Source organism: Colobus angolensis, unplaced genomic scaffold (genome assembly GCF_000951035.1).
Source record: "Colobus angolensis palliatus isolate OR3802 unplaced genomic scaffold, Cang.pa_1.0 Scaffold38, whole genome shotgun sequence".
In the NCBI taxonomy this organism is placed as follows: Eukaryota; Metazoa; Chordata; class Mammalia; order Primates; family Cercopithecidae; genus Colobus; species Colobus angolensis.
Genome location: NW_012117154.1, coordinates 7,700,874 through 7,717,819, shown reverse-complemented (window position 1 = coordinate 7,717,819; position 16,946 = coordinate 7,700,874). Strand labels below are relative to the sequence as shown.

Below are 16,946 nucleotides of genomic sequence, written 5' to 3'. Positions count from 1 at the left end.
TATTTAATAATTTGTGATTTTATTTATTCATTTAAATGTATTAAATAAGGCATTATACAAAACATGAAGGTCAAAACAATTTGTCTTGTTTGGAAGGAGATAGAAAAAAACTGCTAATATCGAAACTAAAAAGACAAACACTTCAAATCAACATGTTTGACAATTTCAAACAGTAAAGAGAAGAAAAGGAAGTATCACAAAATTGCAAAACATTAAGTCGAATAATCTCCCTAAAGGAACACAGCACACACCTCTATCTACTCAACTAGCTCAAGGCTACTCTTCATTCCACACTCAAATTGGCTTCTAAAACATGATGCACAAGTTCTAAGAAAATCTTCACAACATTCAGCTAGCAAGTTTTCAGCTTTTCTTTGAAAAACTAGAGATACGCCTTAGAAAGCAATGCCCCTGAAGATGAAATGACTCCAAGAAATATTTCCAGGGAGTTACTAAGTCAACATGAGAAGGGGAAAAAGAAGAAAAAAGGAGTCTTGGGGCCTTCCAAATGATAAACACTCCTCTTAGAGATGCCCCCAGGAGTGTGGGCATCTCAGATGTGTCACTTGAGAAGGACCTGGGGTTCTAAAATAAAGACAGTCAATGATTCAACTACCCCAGCACCTGTTTTTCTCCAGCTGCTCCTTCATTATGTTGGCAGAAGCTGTCTATTCAGTTCTTCAGATGATAAAGAACATAATGCCATCTTTCATTTTTCCACCCCACCCTCCCAAAACAATACATCACTTACAAAAAAATTTTCCACTTTAAATTCATAAGTATACGGCTTTAAGGAGATAGACAGCTGTTCCTCAGAAGCTGGGGAAAATCCAACAGAGAACCGGCAATGCAGAGAAGGGGGAGGCTCTTCTGTCCACTTGAGTTCCCAGACGAAGAACACCGACTGCTTGCTGTAGATGGGCTGGAAAGAGAGTCGGGGGTCACTGTTTACACAGCACCATAACCACAAAGACAATACAGACACTGCAGCGAAACACACGCCATGCGAAGGGTGCTGAGCAGACACCATGGGCAGGCCTCTGCCTCACAGCACGCCTCTGCACGCTGCTCTAGGCCCCACAGCACCTGTCCCTGCCCTGACTCCCTTTGCCTGGCCTTGTCCCAGCAGAAGATTGTACAAAATTGGTAAATCTTTAATTTTTTATGATTCCATAAATTTTATGTCTTATGAGATCATTAAAAAGTAGCTTCATTTTTTTTTTTTCTTTTTGAAACGGAGTCTCCCTCTGTTGCCCAGGCTGGAGTGCAGTGACATGATCTCGGCTCACTGCGACCTCTGCCTCCTGGGTTCAAGTGATTCTCCTGTGTCGGCCTGGGATCACAGACGCATGCCACCATGCCCAGCTAACTTTCTTTTTATTTTAGTAGAGACGGGGTTTCCCCGTGTTGCCCAAGAGGGTCTTGAATTCCTGAGTTCAGGCAATCCACCTGCCTTGGCCTCCCAAAGTGCTTGGATTACAGGTGTGAGCCACCACGCCCCATCAATTTTTTTTTTGCCCTTTTTTTTAGAGACAGGGTCTCACTCTATCACCCAGGCTGGAGTGCCATGGCGCGATCACAGCTCACTGCAGCCCAACCTCCTAGGTTCAAGAGATCTTCTCACCTCAGCTTCCTGGGTAGCTGGGAATACAGGTGTGTGCCACCATGCCTGACTAATTTTTGTATTTGTAGAGATGGGGTTTGCTATGTTGCTCAGCCTGATCTCAAACTCCTGAGCTCAAGTGATCCACCCACCTGGGCCTTCCAAAGTGTTGGAATCACAGGTGTGAGCCACCATGCCCAAAGGATATTAACGGATATTAATTAATACATAGTATATCCCATGCAGCACCAAAACAGGGGAACAGATCATCAATTAATTATAAAGTACATCTTGGCTAGAGGTGGTGGCTCATGGCTGTAATCCCAACACTTTAGGAGGCCAAGGTGGGTGGGTTCATCTGAGGTCAGCAGTTCAAGACCAGCCTGACCAACATGGTGAAACCATGTCTCTATTAAAAATACAAAAATTAGCTGGGTGTGTTGGCGGGCGCCTGTAATCCCAGCTACTCGGGAGGCTGAGACAGGAGAATTGCTAGAACCCAGGAGGCAGAGGTTGCAGTGAGGCAAGGTCACATGATTGCATTCCAGCCTGGGTGACAAGAGCAAAACTCCATCTCAAAAAAAGATAAATAAAAATTTAAAAAATAAAAAGTAAGTCTTTATATCCAGCCAATTATTTTATATTTAAATTATTTTAGGAACCAGCACAATCTGATGTATGGGTTGAACACCGCTATTACATGTAGAGTCCACACCTAAAAGCACAGTGACAAGCTCCAGGACTATCTGAAAGAGCTGAAGGATTAGTGGGGGAGAATCCTTTGAAAATGCTGAAGATTCAGACATCCATTAAGAAAGCCTTCGAGCTCTAAACACTCAGCATTTAGTGCCTAAAAATATACGTGAAAAATCAACAGAAAAAGCAAGGTCAAGATTCAGCCAGGCAGCAAGGCATAAACAGAAAAAGCAAGGTCCAGATGCAGGCACGAGCATGGCTCTTTTACAAAGGCACCAACGTGTCGGGCACCATCGCTCTGGCACTGGCAGGCATCACACTCCGGGCAGAGTGGAGCAGTGCCCATGCAATCAACAGTGTGTTCCAACAGAAGCTTGTACCTGCACACGTCTATGCATAGAGTGGGACCAGTTCCAGATTTAATTCTTCTAAAAAGAAGAATTCATCCATCCAGCCACCCACTTACTCAGCAGCAAGCCCCCATCCAGCCTCAGGGCAGCTGGAGGAGCTGCACAGGAGCTTTTACTCATCAGCAGTGCAGCTGTTCTATCTAAAGGCTCGATTGCAATACATACTACGTCATTTCCGTACACTCTGGTTCTCTGTTGAGAAGTTATGCTCATGTCTACACAATGTTTACCTGCTGGGACTGCGTGTTCAGTGGTACTAGTTGCAGGTCGGTACTATCACTGGTATCTACAAGATAACTATCTGACAGCTGAAAGTCAAGTTCTGACAAATTCTGGACACAAACTTGAACATATTTCCTAAAGTGGAAAAACAAGAAGTATTATTTTGATATGTAAGAACTTTATTAAATATATCTTAGCTTTGTTAAGGAGACCCTCTCTGTCTGGGGAATCAAAAAAGCAGCAAAGCAAAGTAAGCTACGTTGTTGCATATGTTTCTCCTTCAGATTTCACACCGAAAAGTGTCCGAAAAAAATAAACCTTTTTGGCTGGGCACGGTGGCCCACGCCTGTAATCCCAGCACTTTGGGAGGCCGAGGTGGGCAGATTATGAGGTCAGGAGATCGAGACCATCCTGGCCAACATGGTGAAACCCCATCTCTATTAAAAATACAAAAATTAGCCAGACATGGTGGCACGTGTCTGTAATTCTGTAATCCCAGCTACTGAGGAGGCTGAGGTATGAGAATCGCTTGAACCCAGGAGGCAGAGGTTGCAGTGAGCCGAGATCGTGCCACCGCACTCCAGGCTGGTGACAGGGCAAGACTCCGTCTCAAAAAAATAACAAATAAAAATAAACATTTTTTAAGAGGCGATTTCTGTGAGGAAATGGAAGAAAGAATATAGTTTCTGACCAGCCTTATTATAAAGTGATCATGGCTGGTCACCCTCACTGGCCTGTGGGGAGCCACAGGGAGAGAGCAGTGGCCCTCCTCATTAGAGGTGAAGACTCTCCATAAAAGGCAGGGCTTATCTCCATTTCCATTACATGCAAAGCTTTGAAAAATAATAATAATAGTTATTATTTTTTGAGACAGAGTATTGCTCTTGTCACCCAGGCTGGAGTGCAATGGCACGATCTTGGCTCAATGCAACCTCCACCTCCCGGGTTCAAGCAATTCTCTTGCCTCAGTCTCCGGAGTAGATGGGATTACAGGTGCGTACCACCATGCCCAGCTCATTTTTGTATTTTTAGTAGAGATGGGGTTCTCCTATGTTGGTCAGGCTGGTATTGAACTCCTGACCTCGTGATCCGCCTGCCTCGGCCTCCCCAAAGTACTGGGATTACAGGCGTGAGCCACCGTGCCCAGATGAAAAATAATTTTTTAATAAGGTTCTTTTAGAGATTATTGATGTTTTTAACCATTAATATCTACAGCTCCCTTTGCTGTGATTTGAAGGGGAAGAAAAGCTGCTAGTATAATGTTCCATTCTAAACATGGTTCTGACATTTTTATTTCCAAATTATCCAATCATCATCAATGGATAAAAAGTTGCAGTGAGAGGCCAGGCCAGCATCCCGAGCCCAGTGATCAACGCTAGCACCGTCACTACGGTGGGGCACCTGGACACCGCGGGCCTCCCAGTGCAGTCAATAGGAAGCACACAGCCCCCGCCTGCCTCAAAGCAGAATCGGAGTCTACTCAAGCCTTTAGGGCGGCTATTTTCCACCGAGGCAAGTCTGCCCCACCCAGAGGACACTGGGCAGTGTCTACAGACATCTGTGGCTGCCACACCTGGGGGCGGGGAGTGCTACTGGCATCTCATGGGAGAGCCTGGGGTGCTGCTCAACACCGTACAGCACACAGGACAGCCCCTACAACAGAGTTATCTGGCCCAAAATGTCACTCATGCTGAGCTTCAAACTTCCTGTTCTAGAGGTTGTAGGCGATTGACAAGAGATACAGGGACAGCGGAATTAGTTAAACAAATCCAGCCAGATCCAGAAAGGTGGGCCTCCAGAGGAAACCTGGCCTGCGTGTGAACAAGTCGATGGCTTGAAAACAGGGAAGAAAGGATGAACAGAGATCTAGTGGTCTGATGGAGATTTTGGATCCCAAGTCACACAAACCAACCATAAAAGGTCATTTTCAGACAGTTGGGAAAATCTGAATATGAACTGGGTGTCACAGGATACCAGGGAATTGTGAATTTTAAGAGACGAACAATGGCCTTGTGGTCACATTAGAAGACATCCTTTGTCATCACGAAGGCCAGCTTTGAACATTAGGAACCTCCACTTAGAAAAGTCCTGGGAAACCAGCCAGGGCCTGCACACCACGCCTCTGTTACCGTGTTCCTGAGGACAGCAGGGCGTGCGTGGTCCTGAAGGGCACACTGAAGGTCAGTGCGATGACCGTGGAGTAGATGGACCACGGGCAGTCAATCGACACCTGAGGAGGAAGCATAAAGACACTCTCTGACCACTCACCCGACGGACAGCACAGCCACCACCACTGCTGCCCAGAGACACCTGCAGTGCCTGCCCACACCCTAGTCATTTTATTATGGCTTCAACCACTCGTTCTCCAGGAAGCAAAGCCTTACCTAACACATACACAAACCAACGAGAAATAGGACACTATGTCTACAGAGAAGAGAAACGAACACAGAACTGGCAAGACGTGCACCCGTCACCAGAATCATCTCAATGGTGGAAGAGCACAGCTGTCCCCTAAGCAGCAGACCCACCTGCTGCTCCCATAAACGCAGGACCACAGAGCCATGTTTCAGTGTGCACAGGGTTTTGACACAGTGCTTTCAGTCATATATTTCCAGATGACATGAGTCAGTGAGTCCTCCATATTTAATGAGTTATCTAAGCATTTAATCCACGTGAGGCTGAATATGTAACTGAAAACCAGATCAGTTCAGGGGCACAGGGAGGACACAGATGTTACATCCCTTAAGGGCAGGAATGAAGCAAGTCTCAAGCCTTATTCCCCACGGGGAAGAGGTGAGTACCCCAGCACGCAGCTTGCGTGCCACCAGTGCCAAGGAAAAGCAGGATAACACGGCACACAACCCCGGTGCCGCCAGCACCAGAGAAGAGCTGGATAACACAGCACACAGCACCGGTGCTGCCAGCGCCAGGAAAGAGCTGGATACTCGGGCACACGGCACAGGTGCTGCCAGTGCCAGGGAAGAGCTGGATACTCAGGCACACTGCACAGGTGCTGCCAGCGCCAGGAAAGAGCTGGATACTCAGGCACACGGCACAGGTGCTGCCAGCGCCAGGGAAGAGCTGGATACTCGGGCACCCGGTACAGGTGCTGCCAGTGCCAGGGAAGAGCTGGATACTCGGGCACCCTGTACAGGTGCTTCCAGCGCCAGGGAACAGCGGGATACTCGGGCACCCAGTACAGGTGCCGCCAGTGCCAGGGAACAGCGGGATACTCGGGCACACAGCACAGGTGCCACCAGTGCTGCACGTTCCTGCTGAGCTGAGCGCCACCTTCGCGAATGGTGAACGTCTGTGTGAGTTAAGGGAAAGACACTTCCTCAGGTATCTTCAAAAACTGAACGTTACAACATTCTTCTTCGGGTGTGGACTTGTCTGGTAACTTCGTGCTTCGGAAAGATGGCACTCTTTGCCCTTTTTCCCCCACTGCTCTTGGGCATCTACTGCGACCCTCGAGCTGTTTCAGAGCCCTCAGGATTCACTTCTGGGCTACAAGACTGGGGCACACCCTGGGTAACATGATGTAGTGACACATTCCATGAGCTGATTTCCTGTGGATCTGGGACCGAAATCACATCTTTCTCAAGTAACTGTCAATGAGTACCAGCACTAAAGCCTAAAACGAGACAGCTCCTCCCTGGCTGAGCTTATGATGTTTCAGTGGACAGACACCGAGGCACACATGACACAGTCCTCCTCTGGCCTCGTCACTGGTCAAAGAGACATGACCATGACCCAAGTCTGATGCCCCTCATGCCTAGGCCTGCCCTAACCTCTTACAGGAAACTCCCTGGCCCCTGGAACTGAGAGGGAAAGGTAGAACTGGCTTGCCTCTGTCCTTGCAAAAAATGCACCCCTTATCTAAGAAAGGGTGATTCACAGAACTGCTAACCACACGGCCAGGGTGTCAGGAATCGGAAGGAGCCAGGCTACCAGCAGGCATCGCTACATCGCCTCTCCCAGCAGGTGGGCAGGCGGGGAGGCCTCACAAGCTAAGTAAGCTCCTCCACTGCTCGACTCACTTTGTGGTCTGTGGTAACCATGCAGTGGCCAGTTTTCTGTTTGTCCTTATGTTTCCTGTGGGGCTCTGCCATCCCCAGCATGTCACTCTCCCCTCCGAGTGCTGGGGCTGAAGGTAAAGAGAGAACTTCCAGTTCAAATTCGATCACATGGTACGCAGGCGCAACGGGCAGACTGATGCTCGTGACCTTGTCAGAGGACTGAATCCGGAGCGCGGCATCAGAAGACTGTTCTGCGAAAGACAGAAAAAGTCACTTCAAAGCTGTTCTCTCGGTTTCACTTGTCCTTTTCCTTACAGCAGGTGATGGCCCAGTAGTGAGGCCACTGCTCAACCTCTCCCGCTCCTGTGCACCTGGCAGGCAAACCCAAGAACAAAGCCCCTAGGAGAGAGCGGCCCAGTGTGAAAGCCGGCAGGCAGGAGCCCAGACCCATCATTGCTCACAAGCTGAAGACAGGAAAAGGACATTTCCCACGGGGACCACCCAAGCCCTACGTATGTACCTGCATGACCTTCTCCCGTTCCGTATCATCTGCAGATCCACCCCCACCCTCAGGGGAGCAGGGTCCTCCCCTTCCCCGTCTTCACGGCTGGGGCTGGGAGGATGCAGTGCTCAGGGCTCTCAGCAGCACCGACGAGGGCTGCTCTGCTTTTGCTTCTCGGGAGCAGGGCCAGCCCGGGGTGGATAGGGTCTGGCAGGCATCGCTGTGCAACGTGACGCCACATCTCCTATCCTCCATCAGGCAAGCACTGCTCTGCCACTCAGCGTGTGAACCACTGCCGGTTTACCACCTCAAATGGGACCCCAGCACAGGCACCAGGCCGCAGTGCTCCTACGGAACACTGATCCAGACACCGTTGAGGGGCACTCAGCAGGACGGCAGCAAGGCCAGGCTCACCCTCACACCCACACAGCGCAGGGCAAGGTGGGCGTCCTCCTCGGGCCTGGGTGGACGGCACCTCACCTCTCGTGTTGGAGTAGACCATGGCCCTGCTCTCCGCCTGGCACAGAATAAGCATGGCTTCTGCATTGCTGAGCTGCAGGCTGTCTCCATTCTTTATCGCATAATGGCCGGTAGTGACAGTGAACTTGACTTTCTGAGGAATGCCTGCCAGAAGGCTATCTAAAGGAAAAGAGATCACGGCTCAGCACCACTGCCAACCAGAAGACAGCAACTCAGGGCCTACAATGGGGTGGAGAGGGGCTCTGTTTCTTTTATTTACTATGAAAGATTTGCTCCTTTGGGATCTCCATGAATTCCCTCTATTTCCATTCCCTTCTGCCCTCACTTTTCATCTCAATGATGTGGACTACAGGGCCGAAGGAGAACCTTGCTGGGGAGAAAAGAATTCTGTGAGTCAAGGAGTCTTATCCCCATCTGGGTTTAGCAAGTCAGGGATTATGATCATGACTATGTCTCCGAGGGCCACGACATTTGCCTGCCAGTAAGTAGTAGGAGAGAATCAGATAATGAAGCTTAAGAAAAGACTGTAAACAAAACTTGACTGTGTTGGTGCTGTTCAAATATTCAAGACATTCTCTGGCTTTTTCAGCTTCAGGCCACAGGCTTTTGGGTTAAGAACAGTCAGCAGTCAGGTGGCCCCCCTCACTCCCAGACAGCAGTGAGGGGCAGGAGTGAGCTGAGGCCTCTGAGAATCCTGTCGCAGGGAAGGCAGAAGGCAGGCAAGATACCAGGACTGGGGGGAGAGTGGACAGAGACAGCGGACACTAGGCGGGAAGCAGGAGCCAGGCCATGAGCCTGGCACTGCAGACGCTGGGCCATGGGGAGGGCAAGGCCTGCTGGCTGGTGCTTCAGCTCCCCTGCGGGAATCAAGTTCAGCTTCTCTACACAATGTTCCGATGGAAGAATCACTGGAGAGACCGACTGCTGTGTCCCACATCTGACAGCCTTTGCTGGTGGCCATTCAAGAGGCACAAATGCGGAAAAATAGGGAGAATGGGGGAATAACAGAAAAATGCTCTTTGTGATTTCTTCTTCCAAACAGAAGAAACAGGCAAATAAATAAATTGTTCCTAGCCTGAACAAAGGAGACATTCACTCACTCTTGTTCAGTTGCCACATGTTCTGCAATCATTTGTTTACAGCAACTCCTTCCAATTTTAGAACTTATCAGAAAGGACAATAGCTTTGGATTTCTCAAATGCTATACCAGATGGACAAGTTTAATCATCCCTTTCAAAGGAAAACTTTTTTTTTTTTTTTTTTTAAGAGATGGAGTTTTGTTCTGTTACCCAGGCTGGAGAGCAGTGGCGCAATCACAGCTCCCTGCAGCCTCAAACTCCTGGGTCAGGAAGCTGAGGCTCCAGCCTGCAGCTGGGACTAGAGGCCATGGCGCATCACTACACCCGGCTAATTTACTTCATTTTTTAACTTTGTAGAGATGGGGTTTTGTCATCCTGCCCCGACTGGCTTGCCCATGCTGGTCTCAAAGTCTTGGCCTCCCAAAGTGCTGGGATCTGAGTATAGATCATACCTAAATCTAGTGTTTAGCATTTGAGACATACTTCTAAGCAGGAAATTATATACACATTTATGAAGCCATGGTAGACATGAGCTGCTACTTGGCTAATGTGATCCTGTGAAATACACGTGTGGTCTTCAGCCCATTTCCAGGCGCACTAGCTCCCAAATTCCTCACAATCTCCGAAGTGATGTCTTTTTGTAGGCTAATGAGATGACTGGAGGCTGGCAGCTCCAAGGTAGCTTCAAGATGGGGACTGGCCACCAGAGTGACCAGGGCAGGATTAGAGGGTTGGGCCTTTCAGGAGCGCCACCAAACCTCCAGGGAGGAAAGAGGGGCTGAAGGTCGACTTGCTCATCAGTGGCTAGTGGTGTAATTGATCGTGCCTGTGTAACGTCGCTTCCATAAAAACCAAAGGACAGGATCTGGAGAGCTTTCGGGCAGCTGAACACATGGAGATTCCTGGAGGGTGGCACCCAGGGAGGGCGTGAAAGCTCTGCACCCCTTTCCCCATACTTCACCCTCCGCATTTCTTCATCTATATCCTTTATAGTAATCCAGTCAACATGTTTCCCTGAGTTCTGTGAGCTGTTCTAACAAATTCTTCAAACCCTGAAAGGGGGTTGTGGGAGGCCTGATTTCTAGCTAGTCGGTCAGAAGCACAAGTAAAAGAACCCTGGGCTGGCGGCTGGCATGGGAAGTGGGGGACTGTCTTGGGGACTGAGCCCTCACCCTGTGACGTCTGACGCCAGCTCCAGTAGACAGGGTCAGAACAGAATTGCAGGACCCCACTGCAGGGCTGACTGCTTGCTTGCTGGCAGGGGAAACCCCTGCACATTTAGATCCAGAAGTCCTCTGCACTGATTATTAGGTTGAGGGAGCCAATAGAAAAAATACTTTGAGTTTCTTTTTTCCATTCTCAGAGCTAATTCTTCTATGTTTCTTATTTTCAGATACACCATGTTTCTTAAATATGAAAAAGCAATTATAGGAAAGCAAATACTCAGATAAACAAAAGAGGCAGTCAGCTAGTTCCCAGGCAAATTTCCCATTATGTTACCCGAAATACCTCTTAGAGGCAGACACAAGCTAAAAACTACGAGAAGCCTGGCATCTCAGCAGGTCTCCTCAGAATCGCCCCTGCAGCGCACCTCCTGAAGGGCTGGGGACCCCACTCACCAGCCAGCGGCTCCACGTGCAGCTGGGGCTCCTGCGAGTACACGTCGTACTGCACAATGGGGTAGATGTGAGGGAGGACGAACCACACGGAGCCCACTGAGGCGCACAGCTGCCTGAGTGTATATGTTCCAGGTTCCTTGGCCTAGAGTCAAAAAATTAGGCATCTGAAACCACGTCAACCCAGTTTTGTAGTTAGGAGCTCCCTGCGGTAGCGCTGTGCGGTGTTCTCTCTCAACCAGAAAGGCCTGTACTTCCTTCCCTCTTGTACCCCCTGCTCTTGTGCCCAAACCTCTGAGGGCCTCTTCAGAAGGCCCTCAGAATCTCCCAATTCATGATTTTCTGAGTAACTGATGCTTAAATTTAACTTTAATAAGGTATTTTCAACTTTATAAACTGTATTTGTGGCATTCTTTTTTTTTGTGAGACAGAGTCTCGCTCTGTTGCCCAGGCCGGAGTGCAGTGGCGCCATCTCGGCTCACTGCAAGCTCCGCCTCCTGGGTTCACTCCATTCTCCTGCCTCAGCCTCCCGAGTAGCTGGGACTACAGGCGCCCGCCACCACACCCGGCTAATTTTTTGTATTTTTAACAGAGACGGGGTTTCACCGCGTTAGCCAGGATGGTCTCCATCTCCTGACCTCGTGATCTGCCCGCCTCGGCCTCCCAAAGTGCTGGGATTACAGGCATGAGCCACCGCGCCCAGCCTGTGGCATTTTCTTTGACGGGTGTATTTAGTAGACATTCAGCATGAGATTTAAGCCCTGCTCTAGACTAAAAGCGTGAAAAACAGCTGTACTTTCCACAGGCCAAATCCTGTTAGGTTAGTGCAACTTACAGGACATCCTGTGTCACAGAAAACTTCATGTTAGAGTGGGTGAGAAACACCAGTTTTGACACCCAGCCAGCCACAAAGGGAAAATAAGGTTGAGTGGGAAAGTGTACCACCTTCTTGAAACCTCATTTTTTTTTTTTTTTGATACGGAGTCTCGCTCTGTCACCGGGGCTGGAGTGCAGTGGCCGGATCTCAGCTCACTGCAAGCTCCGCCTCCCGGGTTTACGCCATTCTCCTGCCTCAGCCTCCCGAGTAGCTGGGACCACAGGCGCCCGCCACCTCGCCCGGCTCGTTTTTTTTGTATTTTTTAGTAGAGACGGGGTTTCACCAGGTTAGCCAGGATGGTCTCGATCTCCTGACCTCGTGATCCGCCCGTATCGGCCTCCCAGAGTGCTGGGATTACAGGCTTGAGCCACCGCGCCCGGCCGAAACCTCATTTTAACACATGAGGGTGTATATTTTCATACGCAGGGGGAAAAGCTAACTGAATCCAATAATCCAATGAGTTAAAAAGCTAACTTAATCTAAGAACAAATATCTATGTTAAGAACTTCACTCAAAATGTATCGACTGTCAGAAAACTGTCTAGATACGAAAGAAAACATCAGTGTATTTTTGTGTAAGGATAGAGACAAAAACAGGGTTAGGAGAACGAAGGACTCTACTCAGTTCTCACCACACTCCAGACAGTTCTTGCAAGCTCCATGGCCCTTCTTTACAAACGTGAAAGTCAAGTTCCCACCCTGAACGCATACCTGAGTCCTGAAGGTTATCTGGTTGGCCCCTGGTTCCAGGGTCACGTGGCTGCACCTCAGCACGTGGGCCCCCTCCTCCAGAGCCACCCCCGAGGGCATCTCTAGAGAGGAGCTGCTCTCCTGCCTTCTCAGGAGCATGTGGACGTTTCTGCAGATAATCCCGGTCGTGTTCAAGGAGTTATCAGATGGGCTTCTCTCAAACATCTCATACAGCTCCAGGGCGGGCAAACTGTTTTGGGATACAGGGAAAGGTGTGGTCTCGGGTGGAAAGTTAATGATCCCGTTGGACGTCTTGTGCTTGGTAAGCCACTCCGCAGTCTTCCGGTAGCTGTTTTTCTCAATGCTGAAGTGGACATTGACCACAATCTGCTCCACATGAACGGGCACAGGCATCTGGCTGTACATGGTTATCTCAATGCACAGAACACCGCCCACATGGACCACGGCATTGGAGGGATCAAAATGGAGATCTCGCAGTTGTGCAAAGGACTGCATGGGTAGCACTATCTTATGACCTGTAAACAGACATTATCATAACTTATTCCCCAAGTCACACTTCCTGGCAGTAAGCAGCAGCAGGCCGTGGACACAGTAAGATTACTGAGAGCGTACTGGAGCAAGCAGCAGTGATGTGCAGAACAGCCAAGCCCAGCCTCTTGCCGTCTTCACACCCCCAAAAAGTAATTGTGTCAAAAGCAAAATATTAACAAATACCTACGTAATGCCTAGAAATCATAAAATGTACAGAAGTTAACCTTCTCAAGTCTGCTTTGACAAACCTAAGAGAAATACAGGTAAACTACCTCTCAATTCCAAACTAAAATTTGTAAATAGTCTAATTTCTAGAGCTATTTTCAAGAGATCCCAATATTTTCTCACCTACTTAAAAACATGCTCAGTGAAGATGTCCAAGTGCCCTGCTGTAATGTGGAAATAAACCCCAGGTGTTTGCCAGTCTACAAAGTCAGCCGACTAAACAAGGACCCCTTTGTGCCCCAGGCTCAGGACGGTAGCTACCAGCCAGGTCAGTCGCTGCTGAAGTGAGAGCCTAATGCTCTCTCTGGGCCCTTCTCACTCTGACCAAACTGTAAGTACCCTACTTTTGTCTAGAAAATCCACAAGGCTGCAGAACTGACCAGTTAAGTATTTATTAAATATTCATCAACTAAAGGACTTGCCAAGACTGATGCCACAGATCATGAGAAACAGTAAACAATTGTGGAATATTTTACTCATATAGGGATACCAAGGAACGTTGGCAGGAAAATCACAACTCAAATAGTCTCAAATACAAAGCAGCGGATGTGGTCATGGCTCCACCAACAATCAGTTTGGGCATGCTAAAGACTCTACAAAGCCAAATTAATGTCATGATGCTTCTGAGAAACCCAACCAGATGGATCTCGTTTCCCCCTTTCTTTGAGACAGGGTCTCGCTCTGTCGCCCAGGCAACAGTACAGTAGCACCATCCTGGCTCACTACAGCCCAGTCTTCCTGGGCTCAAGTGATCCTCCCACCTCAGCCTCCTGGGCAGCTGGGACTACAGGTGCCCGCCACCACACCTGGCTAACTTTTTGTAGAGACAGGGTTTTGCCATGTTGCCCAGGCTGGTCTCAAACTCCTGACCTCAAGTGATCTGCCTGCCCCGGCCTCCCGAAGTGCTGGGATTACAGGTGTGAGCCACCACACCAGGTCGCAGATGCCGATACATGAATACACGCCAGCAGTCAATAACCACATCAACCTGACCCTGAAACTTCTAGGAAAACTGGTTTTCAAGCAGTTAGTCATGGCTATGACTGAACTACTGTGTTCCCCAACTTGTATGTGCTGAAGCGCTAACCCCCAACCTGATGGTATTTGGTATTTGGTATCTATTAGATGAGACTGTGTGATGGTATTTGGAACCAGGCTCTGCAAGGTGCCTGGGGTTAGATGAGATTGTGAGGGTAGGGCACGCATGATGAGATTACTGTCCTTTAACAAGAGTCATCAGACAGCTCGCTCTCTCTTCTTTCCCACCATGTGAGGACAAAGCGAGAAGGCAGCTGTCTCCCAGCAGGGAAGGGAGCCCTCACCAGAAACCGAACCTGTGGCACCCTGATAGCAGACTTTCAGCCTCCAGAACTGTGAGAAAGTAAACGCCTGTTGTTTATGTTAGCCCGAGTAGAGCAACACAGTAACCACCTTAAATAAGCACACTTCAAAACTAAGGTGAGGAGCTCAGCTTCGCAATAAATTTCATCTTACCATACAGCATGATCTACAAGTATATTTTCCAAAACAATTAACGTGACTCTTAACTTCCACTTAGATGCTCCTATGAGGAAACACTGAGACAAATTCCAGAAGGCAGGCCAGCCTGTAGGACAACTGGCTTGGAGGATTCAGCAATGAAAGGACAGGAAGCACTGACACAGGCCACAACCCAGATGAGCCTCGAAAACATGACGGTCAGTCAAGAACTCAGCCACAAACCACCACACATTGGACCACGTGTGAAAGTTGTCAGAATCAAAAGGGAGTCACTTGTGCTAAAAAACAACAACAACAAAACCTTGACTAATAGAGCCAGAGAAGGCCAAGAAGGGAGGACTCTCATGCATGAATGACTGATAACAAAAAATGTCACAGAGAGTCTGCAAACACCACAGCCTCGCAGAAAGGCCACTGCAACCTTATACAAAACACTTTTCCACCAAGACACCTGCTCAGCAACTGCTGTCCAACCCTGGCTGGCGTCACCCCGCTGATCCTTGCAGCCAAGAGCCACCACCCCAAACTAGTGATGTCATCCTCGTTTTCCCTTTAAAGCCCCTTCCTGAATATGCACACAGTTTACTATGGCCCGTATATCGCATTGCAATGCCCTATTTCCAAATAAACGCCCTTTTGTAGAGACTCCCTATGTGTGCTATTTAGGTGGACAGATTCTACAGGGTGAGTATCCCTTACCCAAAATGACTGGGACCAGAAGCGTTCTACATTTCCGATGGTTGCGGATTTGGGAATGTTTGCAGGACATGCTGTTGAGCAGCCCTCATCTAAAACTCCAAAATGTTCCAATAAGCATTTCCTCTGAGAGTCATGCTGGCCCTCAAAAGGTCTTGAATTTTAAAACACTGCAGATTTCCAGATTAGGGACACTCCACCTATATTTGTATGAAACATCCAGAATAGGAATCTCGAGAGACAGCGAGTAGATTCGTGGCTGCAGGAAGGGGGTGGCGAGGTTAAGTATGGCGCTTCTTTTTAGGGTGATAAATATGTTTCAGAACTGACTGTGGTGGCCAGGCACAGTGGCTCATACTTGTAATTCCAGCACTTTGGGAGACCCAGGTGTATAGATTCCTTGAGCTCAGGAGTTAAAGACCAGCCTGGGCGATATGGCAAAACCCTGTCTCTACTAAAAATACAAAAATTAGCCAGGCATGGTGGTGTGCTCCTGTAGTCCAAGCTACACGGGAGGTGGAAGCGGGAGGAGCAACTGAGCCCAAAAAGCAGAGGCTGCAGTGGGCTACCATGCCACTGCATGATTCTCTGGGTGACAGCGAAGACAAAAAATAGCTGGGTGTGGTTACCACACCTGTGGTCCCTGCCACTTGGGAAGCCAAAGTAAGAGGATCTCTCGACTCTGCGAGGTTGAGGCTACAGTGAGCTGGGATCGCACCACTGCACTCCAGCCCAGGCAACAGAGAAAGATTGTCAAAAAGAAAAAAACAAAACAATACTGATGGTGGCAACGGTCACACACATTTCTGAAACAGACTAAAAGCCATTGAATTATAAACTTCAAATGAGTGAATTACGTAGTTTGTGAATATCACAATAATGCTGTTATACTAAAAAAAAAAAAAAAAAAGCTCTGTCTTAAAAAATGAAGAAAAAGGTCAGGTGTGGTGGCTCACACCTGTAATCCCAGCCCTTTGGGAGGTTGAGGTGGATGGATGACCTGATATCAGAAGTTTGAGACCAGCCTGGCCAAAAGAGCGAAACACTGTCTCTACTAGAAATACAAAAAATTAGCAGGGATGGTGGCAGGTGCCCGTAATCCCAACTACTTGGGAGGCTAAGGCAGGAGAATTGCCTGAAGACGACGGTTGAGGTGAGCCAAGATCACACAATTGCACTCCAGCTTGGACGACAGAGCGAGACTCTGTCTTAAAAAAAAAAAAAGAAGAAGAAGAAGAAGAAAAAGAGATGGGAAGAAATTTTTTTTTTGAGATGGAGTCTCGCTCTGTTGCCCAGGCTGGAGTGCAGTGGCATGACCTCGATTCACTGTAAGCTCCGCCTCCCGGGTTCACACTATTCTCCTGCCTCAGCCTCCCAAGTAGCTGGGACTACAGGCACCCACCACCATGCCCGGCCAATTTCTTTTTGTATTTTTAGTAGATATGGGGTTTCACCGTGTTAGTCAGGATGGCTACGATCTCCTGACTTTGTGATCCGCCCGCCTCGGCCTCCCAAAGTGCTGGGATTACAGGCAGAACTTTTTTTTAAAATTAAAAGAGAACTGAGATCTAACAACCACATGTAATATGTGAGATCTAACAACCACATGTAATATGAGATCTAACAACCACATGTAACAACCACATGTAATTTAATAGAGTCTGTTGGACTCTATTAAAAATGATTTATAAAAATATTTTGGCCGGGCGCGGTGGCTCAAGCCTGTAATCCCAGCACTTTGGGAGGCCAAGACGGGCGGATCACGAGGTCAGGAGATCAA

At 48.5% G+C, this 16,946-nt stretch overlaps 1 protein-coding gene across 1 annotated transcript in view; it reads right to left on the bottom strand.

Moving 5' to 3' along the window:
• TRAPPC10 (trafficking protein particle complex 10) overlaps window positions 1-16,946 on the bottom strand; it is a 77,307-nt gene that overhangs the window by 9,394 nt on the left and 50,967 nt on the right. The window contains exons 13-19 of the mRNA XM_011954128.1: window positions 12,215-12,729; window positions 10,631-10,772; window positions 7,933-8,091; window positions 6,972-7,078; window positions 5,061-5,161; window positions 2,940-3,066; window positions 752-922 (exon numbers count right to left, since the gene is read on the bottom strand). Coding sequence (XP_011809518.1) covers window positions 752-922; window positions 2,940-3,066; window positions 5,061-5,161; window positions 6,972-7,078; window positions 7,933-8,091; window positions 10,631-10,772; window positions 12,215-12,729 — 1,322 coding nt within the window. The remainder of the gene's footprint in view (window positions 1-751; window positions 923-2,939; window positions 3,067-5,060; window positions 5,162-6,971; window positions 7,079-7,932; window positions 8,092-10,630; window positions 10,773-12,214; window positions 12,730-16,946) is intronic.